The sequence below is a fragment of the Rhincodon typus genome, chromosome 25, assembly GCF_021869965.1.
Source record: "Rhincodon typus isolate 14 chromosome 25, sRhiTyp1.1, whole genome shotgun sequence".
In the NCBI taxonomy this organism is placed as follows: Eukaryota; Metazoa; Chordata; class Chondrichthyes; order Orectolobiformes; family Rhincodontidae; genus Rhincodon; species Rhincodon typus.
Genome location: NC_063356.1, coordinates 16,572,797 through 16,595,712, shown reverse-complemented (window position 1 = coordinate 16,595,712; position 22,916 = coordinate 16,572,797). Strand labels below are relative to the sequence as shown.

Sequence of the window (22,916 nt, the reverse complement as noted above, 5' to 3'; positions counted from 1 at the left end):
TGAGTCCAATATCTTAAACCCAAACAGGAGTAAGAGATTTTGATCCTGGCAAGAGCCCCCAGTTTGTTATGGAGCAGTCCAAACACCCTCAATATATATTAAGAAGTTAGCCTAGATCCCAACGTTTTCTTATTTTTAAAGGCAAGTGTAAAGCATTATGTTCCCAACATTTTTGTCATTGCCAACATCATTCAGAGGACGAGGAAGTTCTGCCTTCTGTCATTAATCATTTATTTTCATTGATTGTTGCAAATAATTCCAAGAGACCCAAACTGTAAACAGAAGACTTGTGATAAATTAACATTTATTGAATTACAGCAACCCAATACAATATCATATTTTAGATGGTTTATGAATGATTTAACTTTGAAAATAAAGGCTCTTATTCTAAAGCCTGGTAATCTAAATTTGTATTCATTACTGTTGAGCTCGTTCTAATGTAAAGACAGAAAGTGCAAATGAAAATGTTCATCACGGTATTTCTTAATCATGTTTGCAGAGGTCAAAATTATTTCCAGGTCGGGTTGAAGCACTCATTTCTCTTGAATGTTATATTCAAGGCTCAACCTGATTATAGTTTTAATACTGAAGCATAAAGATGAGCGTAAAGGAAATAACTTGTCTAAATCTCACTCTATGCTACTGAACAGTTATGGTGTGCACTGGTCATAGTATTGAGCTCGAGTTTCAATGTATTTCTTGATCTTAGTCACTTGATCCTGATAATCCTCCAGTTGAGCAAATTTCATTGCCAGCTGTTTATTTCCTTCTGCAAGATTTTGCTCAATTGCTAAAATGAGAACAGATTTAGAATGTCAGGCTTATATTTTGAATTCAGTCAATTATGTGATATATTATTGACTACGTCTATACAAATTAAAATCTTATTTAGTACACATTTCCTTTAACTGAATGTCATGTAGCCACATTCCTCATAGCTGCTTTATAAAGTTTATTCCTGAATTTCTGATACATCATTTTAAGAAATAGCTATAGTGATTGAAATGCAGCTCTCTTTTTCAAGCACTTTGCACCTTTGCTTCTTTTCAAGTATTATTCCAAAGACTAAATCCATTGAACAGAATTTATTCTTGGTGATGGATGTCTCACCTGCTAGTTGGAGAACTGGTTAAAGTCCTTCATCATTTCTGGCTGAGACCCAATGGAATTAAGTGCTGGTCAGTACAAGTGTCTGGTCAGCTCTGAGATTTTAAACCCTGGGGCTGGGGTGTGAATGTCCTGCCCTCAAAGCTTCTGGCCATTTACAGGATGGCAACTTGCCTCTGGCAGCAATGTCACTGGGAATGGTGGCTTCTTTTGATAACGCACACAGGGAGAGGCCTAGGATTGTTGAAGGACCCAGGTCGCAGATGAAGGAGGATGGATGAGAGACCCCAGGCTTGGGAATTACAGCAGGGAGAAGGAAGAATGTATCAGGGAAAAGAGATGAGAGTGACGGGTTGGTATAGAGTCCCAATGGGATTTGCTTATCTCCAGTCCCCACCTGCCCCTAGTTGAAAATTGGACATTCATTGCCCACCTAAAGGCCACTTTTAGCAACCAGGTGGGAAGGCTGCCCATGAGTCTCCTGCCCTGGATTTAAAACAAGTGGAGGTGGTGGAATCGCCAAACTTCACCCTCTTGCCTGATCTTGCCCACACTCCAGACATGACTTTAGAGGTAGAGGGGCATTAAATTCCAGCCATTCAGCAAGGACAATGAGTAGAATTTTACCATGACATTTTCAGTAATGACATCTGAGTGAGGAATATTTGTGGACTGCGCTGTTATTTTTAATGTTGTCAATGAGTTATTTCTTTCTAAATTGGGTCTGAACAGTCAGCAAAATTTTTGTCCATTATGCTACAATATTATTCAATGATCTCTTCACAAAATAGATTATGTCTGACATGGCAGTAAAATAATATCATTGACTTACCTGCAATTTCCTGCAACCTCTGTTGAACCTCTTTAAAATAATAATCGGCCTCAGATCTAACCCGATTTACTCGATCTATCATGTCCTTTGGAAGTGATTGCGGAATATTATTTTGTAATTTTTCGTACAGGGAAACGAGTTGTTTGAAATCCTAAACAGGAAGAAAAAGCTCAATTTTACACATTCTCCCATAAGTTTTAGTAATATATAAGACACATATGTCATAATAGGGTTAATCAATCTAAATGGGCGCTTTATGATTTCCTCTCTACTGTAGTTTTTTAAAAGCTGAAACAAATTCTGAAGAAAAAATAATAAGCATCAATTCATTTGATGTTCAGTCAGATGGTTTTCATGGAGTTTATCTTCAATTTTGTAATAATTAGATTTCTGAAGTGTCTGAAATTAAACGTGCCTTTGAAACTATTAGAAATTATATTCTGTGGAGTCCATGAGGACTGAATTTTAATGCTTTCACACTGAAGATTCTTGAGTGAGTGGAAAGCTTGCCTCATAAATCCCAACTTAGCACAATGCAGCCACATTTCTTGATGATACAAAGCCAGGTGGGAAAGCAAGCTGTAAAGAAACCACATAGAGGCTACAAAAGAAGATAGATGGCTAAGCGTATGAGCGGAATGATAGAATGTAACGCGGAGAAATGCCTAGCTATTAACTTCGGTAGGAAAAACTTGAAAGCAGATAACGATCAGAAGCTGAGAGACTGGAAACTGTTGGTATTCAGAGGGACCTGGGCATCTTTGTACATCAATCACAAAGTTAATATGCAAGTACAGGAAGCAATTAAGAAAGCAAGGGTTACGTTAGCATTTATTACATTGAGATTGAAAAATAAAAGTTGTTGTATTGCGCCTGTATAGGGCTTTGGTGTGACCACAACTGGAATTGTGTACTGTTTTGGTCTGTTCACCTGAGGAAGATCATGTTTGCTTGAGAAGGGGTATACAATGGGGAGAAATTGATTAAATTGGGTCTGTATTACCTGGAACTGACAAAAATGAGATTTAATCTCATAAAACCTGTGTAAATGCTGAGAGGGTTTCCCCAGTTCCCCTTTAATGGGAAGATTTAATGTTAGTCACAGTTTCAGATTAAGGAGTCAGTCATTTAGGATTGAGAAGAGGAGAAATTTATTTACATAGAGGGTTGTGAATCTTTAGAATTCTGTACCTGAGAGCACTGTGGATGCTGAGTACTGAGTGTATTCAGGACAGAGAGTTGAGGATACTAAGGAAATCAAGAATGGGGAATAGCCAGAGTAAGCAGATTTTCAGTAAATGATTAACATAGCAAAACCTGCTGAAAAGAACAAATAGCCCACTCCTGCTCCTATATCTTATATTCTTAGCCTGATGTCATTTGAAACCTGTATGTGAATACTGCAAGAAAGTACAACCACTTTATACTTGTTTGTTAAGATTCTTTTTTAATATAGGAAACTTCAGCTACATCACATCAAAGGCAGGCACAGGAAAAACTGCAAGCAGCACATGATTCACTTGTTCAGGTTACATAAAACAAAATTCATTCTGGTAAAAAATATAAAATCTCTGGGATTCATATTGAAATATAGAAGTAAAGCCAACACAACAGTGTTTGCTAAAGACATTTTATCAGTTTTCAATCAGTATTACAATGCACTCCCAAAACAAGACTAGTAATATAACTGATCAGTAAGAAGTTTCTTGTAACTTATCTATTGTAGAAATAAATACATATTCAATAAAGGGTGAAAAAAAATGTTGATTAAATGTATTTGTTCCATTGAATTTTACGATTACTTACCTGTTCAGCTTTGTCTCCCATGTTTCGTGAATCGAGAGCTCTGATTTCTAAATCTGTGGCCTTCTGCCGGTTAATATTGTTTTGGTTCTGCAAGTTGTTAATGTTATTAGTGAGATCCCTTAGACGTTCTGTTATATCCTGCAAATTAGTTTCTGTGTGGGTAAGCTTGTGCTCAATCTGCAAAATAAACATGATAAGAGCATATTATTATCGAAATTTCACATATGTAGCATCAATTTTTTTTTAAAGAATTTAGAGTTGTCCTTTACTGTGACCAAAATTATATTTTGGATGTATTATTTTCATAGGCTATTTTGAAATGTTCCATGTGTCAGTCCATAGGTTCCACATGTTAGATGAATAAAAATATTGAATTCTTTGTCTAGCAGTGATAAAAATTTATTTGAAGAAAATAATTTGAAAACATATACTCCTATGCAATTGGTTAGTAATGTAAATAACAGAAAATTTTGTTTGTCATCAGAATGTTATGACACTTGCATCTTCAAGTCAAATGCCAACCAAATCCACCTGTGACAGTTTACTTAGCCAACACTGGGATGGTAAAGGGACAGGGTCTTTCTTCAGTGGAGCAAAAGGATGGAAAATGTCTCGTATTCAGTTTAATTTTGGTTTATATTGACTAAATGTGAGTCAATGACAAAAAGGAAATTATGGAGATGTTTGAAACTCCAATAGTTGGAAGAACCTGTTTCATGGTGACGGAAGAATGAAGGGAGCAAAAAGAGAAAGTAAACAAGTTCTGTTTCATAAGAGGATGCAATGCAGATATATTATTGTAATATTCATTGTAGATGGCGGATGTCAAAAGTTAGCAGGTGCTTCATTTACCTTTGTAATTTTTTCCTGGGCTGTGTCAATATCCTCTGTGGCATCTTCAATAATGTCACTCACATCCTTCAGGGCTTCATTGGCATCAGTCAGAACATCCTGTACTTCGTTGATATTATCCTTCACCCTGCTAGCTCGCTCTCTGGATTACGAGGGTAAAGAAAGAAGAATGAGGATGTCTTAATTTGAAAATGCCTTTAATTGTACTTAAAGGACTATTAAATAACTAAATGCTGTAAAGCTTAGAAAGTGTATTAATCACTTTCAGTGTTGAAGATTAACTTTGTGTCCTTTTACAATCACATCCTACGTTATTTTAAATCATTTGTTAACTAGAATGACTGTAATTCACACATACAGTGCAACTTTGAAGCTTGCTGGTACGTAAATATATTCTGTAATTTTAGTAAATGTTGATCCAAAAAACTGAAATGGGAATGTATAATTGGGTCGTAGTTTACAGTAATACAGCACCATTGGATTGCTTCTCTCTTGTAAAGCTGGCAATATCTACAATGATATTCACTCAGTACCTGGCTTTGTTTGCATCTTCAAGAAGCATTTTAGCCTTGGCAACATCATCCTGTGTGTTTGCTAATATTTCGCTGACATCAGGAATCCTAGAGACAATATTGCGTAAACTGGTGATCTTATCTTGGATTGTCACAGCATCAGTGGGAAGTTTGAGGGAGAGAACATGTTCACTAATTCTCTGAATTTCATCTGGATCTGCCTGGGCTGCTGTTAAGGTCAAATGACATATAAAGAGAGAGTTGTTAATGCACCCGCAAAGTAAAGTCTATAACAAGCAATCTTTGACCGTCATTAAAGTTTCATGACTTGAAATCACCCACCTTTAGGCATTGTCAAAAGGTACAACTTGCTTACCTCTTTTTTTATTACAAATTCTTTCACAATCTTAAACTGCACTGAGCAAAGTAAATCTGAAGCATACCACATGTAAATCAGCTGCCCAACATTCTTGGTCACCTTATATACTCTAAATGGTGACTTGCAACTTTGACATTGGAATCCTTATCCAATATATTAACGGTTTAGAACATAGAACAGTACATCACAGGAACAGGCCCTTCGGCCCAACATGTCTATGCTAACCATGATGCTATTCTAAACTAATCCCTTCTGCCTGCGCATGGTCGGTATCCCTCTATTCTCTGTCTGTTCATGCTTCTGCCTAAATGCCTCTTAAATTTTACTATCACATCTGCTTCTACCATTTCCCCTAGTAGCGCGTTCCAAGCACCTACTACCCTCTGTGTAAAAAATGTCTCCTTTAAACTTTCCCCCTCTCATCTTCAATGTCAAAGTATTTGACATTTCCACCCTGGGAAAGAGACTCCAGCTATACACACTATTCATACCTCTCATAATTTTACATACTTCTATCAGGTTGCCCCTCAGCCTCCGATGCTCTAGCGAAAATAATCCAAGTTTGCCCAATCTCTCCTAATAGCCAATACACTCCAATCCAGGCAACTTCTTGGTAAACCTGTTCTGCACCCTCCGAAAAGTCTCCACATCCTTCCTATAGTGTGGCAACCGGAACTGTGCATAGTAATCCAAATGTGGCTAGACCAAATTCTTATACAGTTACGACATGACTTGCCAATTTTAATACTCAATGCCCTGACTGATGAAGGCAAGTATACTGTATGTCTTCTTGACAATGACTGTACTGAAATGTTTGGTGTACTTACAAGGTATCTTGTTGAATTTTAAATTATAAAACAGGTACTGTGTACCCTGATTATCCTGGTTGGGGGAGGGGTTGGGGGTGGCGGAAGTAGGGGAAAGGAGAGCCCTGAGTGTTTTACTGAAGAGGGCTGATTACAGTTGGCAGCAAAATTGCTCTTCATAAAAGGATCCATAATGTTTTCACAAACAGGTGAGAACTAGGGCATGCCATTGATATTCATCCACATTAAGGAACCAAGTCTTCCATGCCTCTTGTGTTTTAAAGAATACTGTGTCCAAATTTAACTTAAGTGAGCAATAATTCAAATATGTTCCGGAAGATGGCTTTACAACATTAGACAAGGCCATTGATGGTCACAATGTAAAGACATAACATATTGGCAAACAACTGCTCAAGGGCTCAAGCTAAAGTTAATCAAACACTTCCAAAGCACTCATTATCAAAGGAACTAGCTGAACAAGTGCTCAATAGTACCAAGCATTTCTACACAAGTGTGGATGACTCGAAACTAAGGATCTTGTGATTATTGATAGTGTTTCTTCAAAAGATCAACTAGCTATCCTGGAACAAGGAGCAAATATTGTCTAGGGTATGGGTAAAAGGGCTGATTACAATGTGTGTATGATCCCATTTTGGAAACAGAATTTGGAAGATTTATTTATCATATATTACTAGAAAACCTACTTATGGATTCCAAGTTAAATGTTCAATAATTTGGATGCAATCAATTGATGATATTTGTTTATATCTCATCATCATAAGTAAAAGTCTAAACAAAACACAAATGCAGACCATATTGTTACTACATGACTACATCATCCAGTTTGGAGTCTGTGAGAATGAGAAGGGAGCCACTGAAAATGAACAGGTAAAAGGGCCAGTTTCCACACTGTAGGCATTCTATGAAATCTATGAAACCTCTTGCAAATGTCTCACAAAGAACTCAGAGGGAAAAAAAAATTGACCCCTGATGATATTTAAACAGGAAACAACAGTTTTGCTGATCTTCAATTTTCAAAATGATACACTTACATCAATGTAGCAACTATGTAATTGGATTACAGCATGCACTGACGGTGCTGTTTATTTTCTCGTACTGTATTGCAGCATTCACAAAACATGAAGGTTTATTAAAGCAATGTAATTCACTTAGACTTTGTTAGACAGATCATTCCATTAGTTTTAGTAACTTCTTGCTTTGTGACAGTACAATCAGTTCATGGAAGTAGGGAACGGCATGCAGGCACTGGATGAGCTTATAGACCAATTTGCATATGCACAGTATGTTACCTTTAAACAGAAAGATACTCTGTTTTGTTTACCGCTGACAATTAAGAGTTTAGATTGCTGATTACCTACATGTCAGGAAATCTTTGATTGTGTTGATGAGAGTCTTGATGTCTTCAATGTTCTTGTGCATTTGATCTTTGGCTGAGACAACTTGATTTGTCAAACGCAGAGTGTGGCTTTTCATTTGTTGTGCTTTTTGGTCGGTATTTTCAAGCTGGAAATAAACATGGGTTAAATCATATCACATTCTCCACTGGTGATGCTTTTACAATTTGGAATCAATATCAAGATCTTGCCAGTTATAAATAGCCAAAAAATAATCAGGATATTCAAGTATTTATAGTTGTTGTCAAGGTTCAGTTGCTGAAAGTAAAGTAGCAAATATTGCAATTCCACCAGAAACAACTTTAAGGAAAACGATTGTATTGAAAGCTACATGAAGGGAATATTATATAACAGAATATCTTGTTACTCTGAATATTTTAGAAAATATTGATACCCTTTTGGCAAGTTGTGAGATTCTGTTGGAGATATCAGGTAGGGAACTACTTCCTCTCTCGGCATCTTCAATAGCTTTCTCAGCCAGATGACGTGTTCCCTGGCAGTTGATACCTTCGCAAGTTGCAGGACAGAGGTCACCATGGCACTTTTCTGGAGTGCAAGCCTCCCCCATACCACCGCCACAGACCTGAAGAAACATCATAATAGTTCATAGATCATAAAGGAAGTAATAAATCTTCAACAACAACAAAAATCCATGATAAGAATATTTAAAAACAGTCCTTTCAAAGTCCTAAAAAGAAAATCCAACAGATTTTCACAGTTTCTGGGTGCATGAGTCTGTTGTCTGATATTTGAGTTGAGACAAATTGTGTAGAAACTTAAGTTTGCACCTCCATGAAGTTCATTGATTAGAAGCAAAATTCAGCAAAGTGCTAGTGCTCAGATTTAATACTTTATAGGAATAAAATTCCTACCAATAATTACTGAATTACATACTAACTGAACTGGTTGCAGTTGTATCCATGTTTCCAGGGCTAAATAATGCAGTCATGTTTACATTACTTCATCCAAACTAAGGACTGGTTTTTCTTGTGCGTGAAATTCAGGAGTCTGAACTCTTTAAAATTCTAGGACTAGATAACACTTTTACTGTGCATCACTGTGCTATTGGAAATTGGAGTACTTGTGAGGAACAAGACATTCAGTCGCAAATCAAACAAATGTAATCGAGGATGAAGATAGCAAATCACAAAGAGAAATGTTTTGGTGGTGTTACTATTAAGTTCAGATGTAAAATGAAATGCAAGTGAACTACATAACAGGAGAAATATACTTAAAGACATTGCGTTGTGCCTGTTATGACAGTTGACTTGTTCGAGGATTCCTTAACTCATCTAATCCCTGTGTACTGTAAATGCTATGACCTTGTTTAAATTGTCAACTTTTTCCTAGGCTAATATAAATGTGTCAGTTCAAATGGTTTTTGGAGAGATCATATATCTGTATTTGAATGGAACAGATAATCCCAGCACAATCCCACTATTATAGCTGCAAATTCTACCCACTACCAAATGTTCTTTCTGCTAATTCACATATTCTACTACTTAAATAGCCCCTTACTTTGTTGATGAGAGGATTTATATTGGGAAACTTCAGACCATCTTTCAGCTTCTCCAGCTTATTTCTGTTGTCTGTGTTTACATGTTTAGTAAGTTGGTTTGCAGTTAGCCGTGCTTCTCTAGATTTAAGAATGGTAGGTTCCACACCAACAACCCTGTCTCTTGCTTTTCCAGACCGTAGATATGATGAACGAATGTTGTTGAATGTACCTGGTGAAAATATAAATAATCAGTAACACTAATATAAATACCCTGTGTTGAGGCATCACTGTTCAGAAGACAAGTGAATTGTTTCATTCTTTGTATAATTACTAAACCATTCCCTTCATTTGTGAGTTGCTTTTTCCTCACAGTCTTAAGCTGCTATTCATACCGCCTTCTGGGGAGTCAGGGCAAGTACCATATTCCCAGGAATCTTCTGATACTGCTCCATTCTAGTCTTAGAACTATGATGCAGAGAGATCATGATGCAGGAATATAGCTCCAATTCTCCCTCATCTCACTGAAAGCTCCCAATGTTAGGCTGAGAACTTTTTCCAACTCTTTGGTACATTATGCTAACACAGCAATATCCAGACCCACAAGACTTCAAACAATATTCCTTTCCAAACATCTTCCCTGTCCTTCCAAAGCCATAACTTCAGGAATTAGTCTGGCCTTTTATTCTTTGATACCTGGCATGTGGCCTCTTGTCAAGGTGAGTTCTGATATGGCCATTTATGCTTTATTCCAATCTGGGGGTACACCAAAAAAAGGTAGCCCAATGCAGTCATCCATAGACATACATCTTCGCAAGAATTTACAGCATCCTGAGCATCCTGCAGCAGAAAACCTCACTAATTTGTTATTACTTTTGTGGGTGCCCATAGGTTTAGAAATTAGTGAGACAACTAGATAGATATAGAGATGGACATACAGATTTTATATAATAGGCTGGTGTTGGGTGACACTTGGTTGAGGCTTGAGGGGTTAAAACAAAATATATTGATCGCAAGCATAACCCAGAACAGCACATAGAGGAGACAGGAGCTAGTTAGCCTTATAACGGGACATAATCATGACAATGCATGTAAAAGTAGAAACTTGTTAATATTACAGAGAGACAATTACTGTAAATGGGAACAGTTTGCATTTTTAATTGACATGGTCACTAGAAATGGGCACAGCAGGACCTTCATTAGGTTTGCAATTGAAAGCATTTATCAACTGGAAACTGGTTCAACCTTTTAATGAGGTATCAAACTGTAATTGTCTCATACAGTTTATGCTCATACAATCATATGGTATCCTGCAAAGTATATAAGTATGTCAAGAAACCTTTGTCCATTGAACAGTCTTTCTCAAGCTGTATCCCTGTATGAATATGTTAAAATAAAGCTTTTACCTTGTTTGGACTGTTAAATGTCACTGTGTTGAGTCTCACGTGAAAAGCTACAATAATTTCTTAGCCAGCAATATAGTTTATCTAACTCAACCCAAACTGGAATTAGCCTAAAACTTTCTGGGTCACCATGTCCTCATCCATTCTTTTAATCTCACCCCTTGCTTTGTATTCAAAAGACCCTCTGATCTTTCCCCCTCCTGCACATCCCCAAATAAACACCCTTCCCCTCCACCACCATCCCCATTCTGATTCTGAATGATCTGTCCTCAGCAAAGGCCTCAGCTACATCCCCTTATGCGCCTATTTCAATGAATTTTGAACAGAACACCACATTCAGTTGTTCTTCCATCATCATTGTCTCTGCGTCCATTTTGTGGGTGGGCATCCTCCACTAGCAAAGATTAACTTTTTACTTGCTCCCGTTTTCTCTCTTCACCTGGAACCCTGCCTCGATCTTTTAATTGAGAACTGCCTGCATATCATTGGCTCTCTTATGTTCACTGCTTCCCTCATAACCTGTAACCCTTGACAGTGTCCCTTTCTGGTCTATTCCATACTATGATCTTAACTATCAGAGGGTACCATTGTCATTAAATGATACTTTAGGTTAAAACATATCTGCCCTTAGGTTATGATGTTGAAAAACTGGTTATTTACTGAAATAGAACAATTACATAGATTCCAGAATGTAATACCTTGGTTGCCTTGTGAGCCTTCACTGATGAAAATGTCAATTTTTTCTTGTGTGCTCTGTATTTGACTGTTGATGTTTTTTATATTATTGTCCAAAACATTCATTTCCGTGCGTAAATGATAACTTTGATCCACAATATTGGTGTCAAGATTCATCTGGTCAGCTTCTGTCCTGTTTCCAAACATAAGCAAACAGACTGAGGAATAGAACATAGAACATAGAACTGCACAGCACAGGAATGGGCCCTTCGGCACATGATGTTGTGTCGAACATGATGCCAAATGAAACTAATCCCTTCTGCCTGCCCTTGGTCCATATCCCTCCATTCCTTGCACATTCAAGGGCTTATTTAACAGTCCCTCAAATGCCCTTATCATATCTGCCTCCTCCACCACCCCTCGCAGTGCATTACAGACTCCTACCACTTTCTGTGTAAAAAAACCTTGCCCCTCATGTCTCCTTTGAGCTATCTCCCTCTAGCCTTAAATGCTTGCCGCCTAGTATTAGACATTTCAACTATGATCTTAACTATCAGAGGGTACCATTGTTGTTAAATGATACTTTAGGTTAAAACATATCTGCCCTTAGGTTATGAATGTTGAAAAACTGGTTATTTACTGAAATAGAACAACTGCATAGATTCCAGAATGTAATACCTTGGTTGCCTTGTGAGCCTTCACTGATGTTGTGTTGAACATGATGCAAGATCAAAAAAAATTCTGACCATCAACCCTATCTATGCATCTCATAATTTTACAGACTTCTATCACATCTCCCCTCAGCCTCCACCACTCAAGAGAAAACAACTTGAGTTTTTCTAGCCACTTCTTATAACTTATACCCTCTAATCCAGGCAGCATCCTGGTAAACCTCTTCTGCACCCTCTCCAAAGCCTCCATGTCCTTTCTGTAATGTATCGACCAGAATTGAACACAATATTCTAAGAATGGCCTAACTATAAACAGGGTTCTGACTTAGTACAGCATCATCAGGCAGGGGAGTAGCAAAACACGGATGCTACAGATCCTTTACGAGTATTATCATGAAGTTCTCACAATTGTATTTTTTGCTCCAATCTCAATTGTAATTCAGCCATAGGTAGAGATTGACCATCTTGACATAGATCACACTGGGATTATTATACATTGAAGCTTGATGTTATTGCAGCCTTATGCTCCAGACAGAGGATTTGTTTTTAAATTCAAATTTCAAGATCAATGAATCAGTCTAGATTCAGGTGCTTGATTCAGCTCCATGTCCTTCAGTTGTGCTTAAACCAGATTATTGTCAGAAAAAGGGGAGCTGCATGTCTGTAAAATCTTAACAACAACTTCAAACCCCAGTGAAGTCATTACATACATTCAGAACTTTAGAGGAGATGTAAGGAAAAACGTTTTCACTCAGGGGGTGATGGGCATCTGGAACTCACAGCTTGTAAGGGTGGCATAGGCAGAAATCCCCATAATTTAAGAAGTATTTAGATGTATGCTTGCAATGCCAAGGCATACAGGCAATGGGCTAAGTGCTAAAAAATGGGATTGAAAAGGTAAGTTGGTTGTTCTTGACCAGTACAGACATGATAGATGGAAGGCCCTTTTTCTGTATTGTAGATCTCTATGACTCTGTTTTTGCCATAGGAATAGCTTGTAACATGAAGTCTGGGGATACATAGGCCCAGAATAGATTTGTTACTTCTGTATGTCTTACCATGCTTGACGCTATTAATATATTTATACACTGTCACAATTTGAAACTGCAATCACTGTTGTGATTGTTATGATCCCATCTCATAGCACTATTGGACAAGTCAGATCCCAGAGTGATATCTGGCTTTATGGATCATAGATTTATTATTTTGCTTTGTTAGTTAATGTGGTAGGTAGTCACTGAGAAATATTCACATGAGACTGCAGAAGTTTTTTACACAAAAGAAGAAATAACAGGATCAAACCTAGCTATCTAAATATAGAAAACAAACAACAAAATCTAAAACACACAGCAAAACAAAATTCCAACCTGATTCCCAAAACAGAGACTCCAGTCCAGAAAAATTGCACCCCTAGCTCAACTACTTAACTGACTCATTACAGTCTCTTTGAATTGTTTCTACGATCCTTACAATGATTTCCAAGTCTGTTGACGTGAACTTTTTCACAAATCTGAGATACCAGACTTAACCAGACAGCTTAAACTGTTTCACCTGAATAGCCTGCAGATTTCTAAATATACTTTCCTAGCAGTTAGGCCCTGATTCAAAGTCTTATTTGAAAAACTGCACTTCTGACAGTGAAACACTTCCTCAGTACTGCACTGAAGTGTCAGCCTTGGTTATGTGCTCAAGTCTTAGTAGTGAATGCTTGAACTCATGCCCTGCTAATTCAGGCACCAAAGAACATAATGAAGAATAACCTGGTTTTGTCAAGTTGAGGCACAAACACACTAAAGCGCATCTGTGGAATAGAGGAACAAGGTGAAAATGAAAGTCCTGCACTGAAAACAAGACTTAGATTTTACATTACGTTATAATTTGAAGTGTAATCATTGCTGTGATTGTTATGACTGCAAAGCTATATAGTGATAATAAATTAAAATTCAATATACCTTACCTGAGCTGATTGTAGTTGTTGTACACGTCGGTGATCGTGTTGTCTGTCACAGCTGGGTTGCTAATTATTGCTTGAACTTGTTGCAGTTTGTTATCAAGGTCACGTATCTCAGAATCATAATCATTTCCCCCTTGAGCTGGCAGCTTTGTGTTTACCAGGGCTTTGTGTCGAATGTTCAGTGTGCTTATTTGACTATCCACAATCTGGAAACATGGGTGACACTGGTTGCAGTTTGGAAAGTCAGAGCAATAACCACGAAGCTGCTTGCACTGGTTACACAATATCCCTGTGACACCTGCACGGCACAGGCATTGTCCTGTACTCTTGTCACATCCGCTAGCCTCGGTACCTCTTTGGTCACAATTGCATCCTATCAGGACAATAAGTTTCAAAGAGAATTGACTCAGTGCATCCAACCGTTATCATGTGGCACCAGTGTTAATAATATAATTGTAACATAATTAAAACCAGAACACGGGTTGACTTAATTTCCAACAGAGCAAGACTTACAGATGCAGATATTTCCACCTTTTTCAGGTTGTCCAAGCTGGGAAATCGTTTAATAATATAAGGAGACGCATCGGAAGATACATCCTGTTAGCAATCTAGCATGTTGTTATTGCCTGCTTATACTTAGAAGGTGTTTGGTTAATGTTGAGTTTACTCGTGGTCCTCCATCTAAGGCTGCTAAGGAAGTAGCAGGGGAGTTAAAAATTAAAGGGCTGGGTGAAAAGGAGAAATATTAAACGGTGCGGTGAGAAAGCGGGAGGTTGGAATTAGATTACATGACGTGTCTGGACAAAACCCCTGTGCACATTTGATGGGCCAGGCATTTCAGACTGTGTGCTTGCCATTTATGGTAATGAGCAAAATATCAGCACAGAATAGGCAGAGTGACAGAATTTTACTCATGACTCCTATTAATTTGAGGGTCTATGTTTTAGCTGCTACTCTCAATCAGCCCACAACATGGAGCTCCTCTCTAGCTAAACGGAAAGCATCAGAAAAAGTTTTCCAATGTTGTAGGATCACAACCAACTTCCTTTGGTTGGCATTTGGATCTGACTAGAACGGTTTCCCAGTTGCATGCAGATAACTTCAGAAATAGGAGAGAGAGATTGCAAACGGATCAGAAGCAATTAAAAAAAGTAATAAAATCAATGTTTAACATGATTTTTCTGAGGTACTAGGATGAATTTTCACAATGCATTTTACGATGAATTACAATTGAGAAGATCTAGAATAGTGAACTAGAGGAGAGAATAAGACAAGGTAAGGGAGAAGTTTGAATGGGTTGATTGATTAGAAAATGTAAACCTGAATTTTTAGATATTATCTAGAAATTATTCTTAGTAGCAACAAGTGTTGGGAAGGGTACATTAATGTTTCTAGAGTGTGGTAGTGGGGGGGGTATGGTGGCATATATGTATACCATTGGCAGAAACTTTCCACTCGAACATTGCCCTAGCAGAATAATCTGCCTATGTTTACCTGTTCTGTGTCTCTTCCCAGGCAGATGGATTCTGTTTCCCTTTATCAGCCCCATCCTCTGTATATTTACCTTATATGCTGATTGGCCTAATGTCCCTTGTTTTCCATTGTCTCATATTAATACCACATCAGCCATTTAGCTATCACCTAATTCCCTTTTAGATATCTAAAAGTTTGCTCCTCACATGCATCCTGCCCTTTTTATATGAGTATATGTTTGCCCCCTTCCCCATGTTCCTTTCTAAATCCTATTCACCATTAATTCTTTTTCTATTCTATTGAGGAGTTACACTTGAAACATTAAGATAATAGATTGCTCCACAGAAGAGGCATGTTTCCAGCACTTTCCATCTTTGCTTTAGAGATTGTGGGTGGAACCTTGTTGTGGTATCGGGGGTCTTGCCTGTCAGGTGGCAAACTGGCAGGAGACCGCGGTGCATCTTTTCCGGAAGGCCTGCTGAAGCACAAGCCAATCAGGTGAGGGTATAGCCAGCTCTGAGCCTTCCCCTGGAAACAGGGTCCAAGGGGCAAAGATCCCACCTTGTGAGAGCTGCTGACCAATCAGAGGCCAGAAGCACTTGTACTAAGTAATGCCACTGAGGAGGCAGTGGCTGCTGCTGGAAGGACAGGCCCCAGAGTCTGAGGAAAGCAAAGGAGCCAGATCACAGATCAGTCTTTTGGGTGAGTTGGGGCTGGAAGAGGTTTGCGAAGTGGGAGTCAGCAGGGTAGATGGGTCGGAAACAAAGGCAGGAAGTTGGCTGTCATCAGGTGCTGATTGCCTTCAACTGAGGTCCCCTCCCACTTAGAGGTGGGAGGAGGCCTGCATATGGCAGCAGGCCTGCCTACAGCTGAGTTAATCTCCCAGTGGCAGTGAGATGAGGTCCTGAAATGGTTATTAACTGGTCACTCAAGAGTCTCATTTGGCAGCAAAATAGGAAGGTCAATCGTGAATCTTCCTGCCTGGAACTGAGTTCTGGTGGGAGGTGGGATTTGTTTCAGAAACATACAGGCATTTAGTCAGACAGGACAGTTTAACAAAAAGATCCTAAGAAGGATCAATCAGGGTAAAGAGACTTGTTTTTATTAAAGGCTTTAGATACTTACGTACACATTCCGTACCCCAACTGTAATAGTTGTCTGGGCATTCTTGCAAATTTGCTCTTGCACATGTTCTTCCACTATTTGCTGTCTTACACGGACACTGACCTGTAACCTGGATAGAACAATATAGTAACGCATCAGTAGCCTGTTGCATCATGCCTGGGTGAAGAACCCCAAAATATGTACCTTTTTAGTATTTCAATGAGGGCCATTCTAAATGCATGTTGTAAGCAATGTGTGTACAATGGCATGGTAACTGAACACATCAGTAAGACACTTTTAAAAATCATCCAAGATAAAGACATTGTTTTCAATCCCAAGTACAAACTGTAGATTTTAACCTACGCAGTTAGGATGCAAACCCATAGACTTAATTCAAAGATGTCAGATAATGTTAAGTGAGGTTCCTGTCAAGACTTTCAGATGTTTTACTATGTTAAAGGTGATATATATATGCAAGTTGTTGCTGATCACTAACTGAGTCACACATGCAAGTTATATCACATCTTAGATGCTTTAAAAACTGGAATGAACCAGACATCTAGCAAATCATATCTAAACACATTCATGGAAATATATTGGTGTAAAATTGCATTTCATAATTTTACATTTACAGTAGAATATGACCATTCTAGAAGCACTTCAATATGCAATGCATCATGATCCCTGAGTTTAAGGTCATGCCTTACTTTCCTCTGTCTGAAGATATAGCATCAGCAAAATCTGCAAGCCCTTGCAATGAGAAAACACTACAAAATTATTTTTGGTGGCTCACTTCTGATTTTTTTCCACATTTGGTGAATGCTGGTCTTGCAGCAAGATCAGAATCACTCAGAAGAATAAGAAAAAATCTCTAAACTAATTCACAGGAAGAATGAGCCAATTGCTGCTCAACTTAAGTACTGCTTTATTTTGAATGAGTAGCAGCATTTTTAGCGGTGTGCTGGAAGTTATACTGTACCTCGTCACAGCGTTGGCTGTAAGAGTTTCTGGAATCACACCTACATGGCTCACAGCCAATTCCTCTTCGCAAGTTCCAGAAGCCCTCAGCGCACCGGTCACAGTTTGGACCTACCACATTTGGTAGACAATTACATTGGCCTGTGGTGGGATTACAGCTGCCATCAAGTTGCGATCCCAGTCCATTGCACGTGCATTCTGAAAAATAAAGGAAATCCTTACAAAATTCATGTTAGAATATTCTTTTACCCTTAATTTATGGGGCAGATCTTCTTCATTCTTGGATGTGAAACACGCATTGTGTAAGTGGAGGAAATAGGAAAGTCAGTCAGTGGGCTGTATGGGAGAAATAATCTGTCTCATTTATATCTTAGATTTGTTAAATGAGGATAAAAATCTGTGTGGGGGAATGAAACACATTTTGCCTGTTGTCTCTCAGTGTTTGTCTCAATCAGTAGCACAAACATCCAGACATAAATCAAATTTCATGCCACTTTTCCTTTTAGTGTCCCCCAAATCCATGAGTATCTCCTTTCTAAGACAGTCAGCCAAGGCTCAGGGATATATGAGGTAGATTCTTGGAACAACCATAATACTTGGTCATAACAAGAATGTCTGTGCGGAGTCTTTTAAAGTGGATAGGCTCTTGCGCTGCACCCACTACAGGGTTCTGGGTGATCAGGAAACTCTTCTGCTCTTATCATCTGCCGTTGACATATCAGAATGATTTGTACATTGATGCTTGGCCACATCATGACACCTTCCACAACCATCACACCCAAAGGTGGGATTTAAACCTAAAGCTTCTGCCCCACATGTAGGAGTGCTGCCATTGTGTTACAGGATTTCCTGGCTCGGTGGTAGCTCTCCTGCTTCAAGTTAGAAGAATCTCACTCTGGAAACCTAGCATAAACTCGAGGCTGTATTAAGTGGGGAGAACTGCAATGTCAGAGAAGACTTTAAAGCAAGTTCCCAGTTTCTGAAGAATGGTCACAGGCCTGAAACATTATTTTTCTTTCTCCACATATACTGTCAGACCTGCTCAGTAATTTTGGCATATTCTTCTTCTATTCTCCATCTGCATGCAGATGGTCATAACACAACCATGGTAGAATCCTGAAGAAAAATGAAGCTCTTCATAAAGTTCTGGGAAAAATTTATCCCTCAATTATCAGATCTGAAACAGGCTGGGTCTGTTCATTTCTGACTGTGAGACAGTAAGTTGATTGTTCTGCACAATGCAACTGTGACAATATTTACATTGTGTTTCTCAATAACTAAAGGGTATGAAACTTCAAAGATAAATGCAAGTTCTTTCTGTTTACTGTACAAGCTTTATATTTGTATTTAGCACAGCAATGATCCCCGTGGGTTCTGAAATTACTTTATTGTGGTAAGTTTATTGCTTTTGAACTGGAAAGTCCGGCTTTCGACTTGCTTTTAGATTTTCCTAAACTGTAAACTGGATATCAAAAATATATCTCCGTGTTCTCATAAGTGACTCCTAATTTAATGCCAGTTACTGTTGAGTTTGATGACATTCTCAGCATGACCAGCTTAAATACAGTGATAACATTTAAATTTGGGCTATCAGGAAAATTGTAGTAAATTGGAAGTTTGACATTTTTAAGCAATCTATTGGTCTAGAATCTTCTTCCCTAACTCTTTGCTAACACTAATTTTGTTACTATGTTTAATTCACTTACGAACACAGGCATCAATTGCTGTAATATCTCGTTGTGGGTTGCGATAGAAAGAGGGTTTGCATTTTTCACAGTTGTTTCCCATTGTATTGTGTTGGCAGTCCACACAGACTCCACCACTGACTCTTCCACTGGCTCTGTACACCTCGGGATCAAAGCGACACTTCTGTGAGTGATTGTTACAGTTGCATTCTGTAGGAGAAAGTATGAAAAACAGATTATATCTAAGCACAGCATCCAAACATTATCTAAGTGGATCATTCAAGAAGTAAACAATGCACAGCAACTTTGGCTTTCTAGCGCCATGACTAGGAAACTACACCGTTGTGACAACTACTTAGAAACCCAAACTCCAGTCAAAGGCCTTACCTTACTGTCTGAATAAGGATTGTTTTCATCAGTTATGTGGACGTCATGGAAACATACTTTCATTCATTAATTTTGATAGATGCAGATACAGAAATGTTTGTTCCTGAATTCGATGCACTCAAGGTGAGTGAAGTTTCAAAGTAGGAGCAAGTATTGATATATATTACCACTAATGGGAGGAAGCAATGGCCTAGTGGTATTATTGCTGGACTGTTAATCCAGAGACCCAGGTAACATTCTGGGGACTCAGGTTCGAATCCTGCCATGGCAGATGGTGGAATTTGAATTCAATAAGTATCTGAAATTAAGAGTCTAATGATGACTGTGAATCCATCATCAATTGATGGAAAAACCCATCTGGTTCACTAATGTCCTTTAGGGAAGGAAACTGCCATCCTTACCTGGTCTGGCCTACATGTGACTCCAGACCCACAGCAATGTGGTTGACTCACAATTGCCCTTTGGGCAATTAGGGATGAGCAATGAATGCTGCCAGCAACGCCCTCATCCCGTGAATGAATAAATTAAAAAAGTAAAATAATAAGGGATATAGACAAACATCAATGCATTGGTATATGGAAGGGAGCTAATTAGAGGAGTTTGGTAGGCATAAAGCTAGGTGTAAAATCAGAGTGTGGGATAGACAGTGCAATGCTAATCAACATGTAAATGCCATGTAACCCCTTCTACAGAGTCAAAATCTGAAGTATAGCCCAGGACTTGCTATTGATATTATTTTCAAATGAATGGCGATCTCATGAATAATAATATTTTTAATTAGCTCTCAGACATCAGCATATGTCCTGCTCTACACAGATACTCCACTTTAAATCCAGGAAACTCTTCCTTGGGGTCATACAAAGAATCTAAGGTATTTACTCACTTTTACATGGATTAGTATTGTAGTCATCAGCTGGTTTCCACGGTCGGTCATTGTAGAAACTTGCACATACCTCACAGTTTTTACCTGCAGTATTGTGCTTACAGACACATTGTTCTTGAATCTAAAGGAAATAGACAGTGTTACTAACAACACTACTCTAAAGATACAAGCAAGTGGCAGAGGCCAGATTCTGACTTAATTGTAGAGGGCATCTAGACTTTCTCAATTCTACTGAAGGATTTACATGGATACTCATGTATACAAGTCTTGTGTTGAAACACTTCTACTAATTTTGATTTGAAACATCGTTTTGTGGTAGAGATTAGAGTTAGCCTCATTCATGGAATAAAATTTAGATGTCTCATCAGATTAGCCCCTGCATTTCCATCAGTGTCATTTTTCTTCATTGCATTCTAAAAGAAGAACTTAAGCATTGCGAAGAAGAGAAATGAAGTTGAAGCATTTGCCTTGTATTCATCAGAACCAGGATACAAGAAACAGACTTGAAAAAGGAGGTACCGTCTTATCCGGCATGAGAAGTAGGTGCTGATTTGTTGGACTGTCATTGGCAAGGAGTGCAGCAAGAACAGTCAACTGGCAATCATATTTCTCATGCTAGGCAAGTAAGTTTTGATTGGTGAGAACATTACCGTGAGGATGTAGTCAAGAATTAGCTGTCCCAATGATAACTTTATGAAAATATACAATATGTGTACAAACTTACCTACATACAACATGACTCAATGTACTTATACATGTAGCTTCTAGCACATACAAATGCATCACAGTGTGAGCCTGACTGATAATCTTAAATTGGTTTCTGTCGTAACTCTTAGCCTGGTCTTGACCATTTAATAAATTATTTCCACTCCTGCATCGATATATTGCTGAGTTTGGGCTTTTAACACACATTCAACAGAATAATGACAGAAATCCTACAGCATAATTAGGATGAGTTATTATAATTGATGGTATGTGATGAATTAGGAAGGACAAGGTTTATGTTAGGCTGTAAGAAGTACTTGGTACTTTAGGTGTGATTGCATTTCATAATTCTGCTATTGTACAATTTCTTGAAATACAAATATGAAATGGTAACAGGATTCTCACCATTTTTCTTGGCCCACGGGGAGTATACACAGAGTTATCTCCTGAGGTGCAACTAGATGCATGTCCGTTACAGAAACAGCTGCCTTGAACCTTCATATCATATACAGCATAAAAGGTGTTGGCGTTACTAAGCTCTTGGGATAAAACTGGCTTGTGCGGTTTGATTAGATTAATCCTCAGGTTTGTAAATGGCATCATGTCTAAGAACAGAGACAATGTTTGTTTATTTAAAAAATACAGCAAGAGTTTGTGTTTCTTCTGGTTGTGCTGAAACTGTAAAAGTCAATTTTAAATGATAAAAATGAATGTGACTTATCGGTGAACAATAGTCTGATTGCAAGTTTTGAGGCAACAAGGCTGCAGGATAAGGTATTTAAGCAGACAAGGTATACATAGAGAAATTTTGTGGTATATTGAACAGCTTCTGTGCCAATGCAAGGACAATTAGAAACACATAGTGTATGAGCAAAAATTCCAGTTATTTTAATTACTGTATCTGTATATGAAAGTATCATAAAACACAGATCAAAGTTGAGAGATCATAAACGCAATTTGGAATTTATCTGGTTAATAAAGTATCTTACTGTTAATCTTGTTACTCTTTGAACCACTGATATAATCAGCCGATTTGAGGGGGTTAAAAGTAACCTAAAATCAAACATGGGAAAAAAGAGACTGTCAAAATACTTGTTTTAATTGATATTAGTTTTCACAAATTGCAGTTGAGCAACATATTCAACAAACACAATTGGTGATATTTGTGACATTATCGCATTATCAGGTCACTGACTGATATGTTACAGTTTATACCTCAGTAACATGTTTACTTAGTCTGTCAGCTCAAAGGCAGAGTGGGGAGTTAGTCAATAGAATGGTGATTCTGAAAACCAGCTGCTGTGGTAGGCTGTACCTGCTCATCTGATGAATCTTGATTCCTTGTCTGTTCTTGACAGCGCACATCATCAAAGCTCTGAGGCTGCCCTGTTTGTATTTGAGGGAAGGAGGCAGCACAGTCATCTGCAAAGTACTGGTAAGGTTTCCAAGTTTGACCAAAATCTGTGGAACGCTCAATCATCATGGCTGCTGGCCGTGGAGACTGAAAAGAAAAGTAAAGCAGAAAATATTAAAAGTACTTTCTTCATCAATATAATCCAAATTAATTGTGTTCAGAGAAATTAGGAGGATCACTTTTGCGCAGAGATAAACAAATTCATAATTCATATCCATTGTATAGCACTCTAAGTCATTCCCGAAGCATGCTACCTAAAAGTAATCAAGCTAAATAAAACAAGTTGCAGGGCTGGATGAACACAGCAGGCCAAGCAGCATCATAGGAGCAGAGAGGCTGATGTTTCGGGCCTAGACCCTTCTGATGAAGGGTCTAGGCCC

The 22,916-nt window shown here is 38.3% G+C and overlaps 1 protein-coding gene across 3 annotated transcripts in view; it reads right to left on the bottom strand.

Annotated features, from left to right (window-relative positions):
* Positions 1-287: 287 nt before the first annotated feature.
* Positions 288-22,916, bottom strand: part of lamb3 (laminin subunit beta 3) — a 39,938-nt gene continuing 17,309 nt past the window's right edge. For all 3 annotated transcript variants that reach the window (XM_048612070.1, XM_048612071.1, XM_048612072.1), the window contains exons 6-22: positions 22,438-22,623; positions 22,112-22,175; positions 21,528-21,727; positions 20,418-20,538; positions 19,169-19,357; positions 17,464-17,660; positions 16,506-16,614; positions 13,911-14,280; positions 11,306-11,475; positions 9,228-9,436; positions 8,104-8,292; positions 7,674-7,818; positions 5,131-5,338; positions 4,598-4,739; positions 3,746-3,922; positions 1,940-2,090; positions 288-790 (exon numbers count right to left, since the gene is read on the bottom strand). In XM_048612070.1, coding sequence (XP_048468027.1) covers positions 651-790; positions 1,940-2,090; positions 3,746-3,922; positions 4,598-4,739; positions 5,131-5,338; positions 7,674-7,818; positions 8,104-8,292; positions 9,228-9,436; positions 11,306-11,475; positions 13,911-14,280; positions 16,506-16,614; positions 17,464-17,660; positions 19,169-19,357; positions 20,418-20,538; positions 21,528-21,727; positions 22,112-22,175; positions 22,438-22,623 — 2,967 coding nt within the window. In that variant the 3' untranslated portion in view covers positions 288-650. The remainder of the gene's footprint in view (positions 791-1,939; positions 2,091-3,745; positions 3,923-4,597; positions 4,740-5,130; positions 5,339-7,673; positions 7,819-8,103; positions 8,293-9,227; positions 9,437-11,305; positions 11,476-13,910; positions 14,281-16,505; positions 16,615-17,463; positions 17,661-19,168; positions 19,358-20,417; positions 20,539-21,527; positions 21,728-22,111; positions 22,176-22,437; positions 22,624-22,916) is intronic.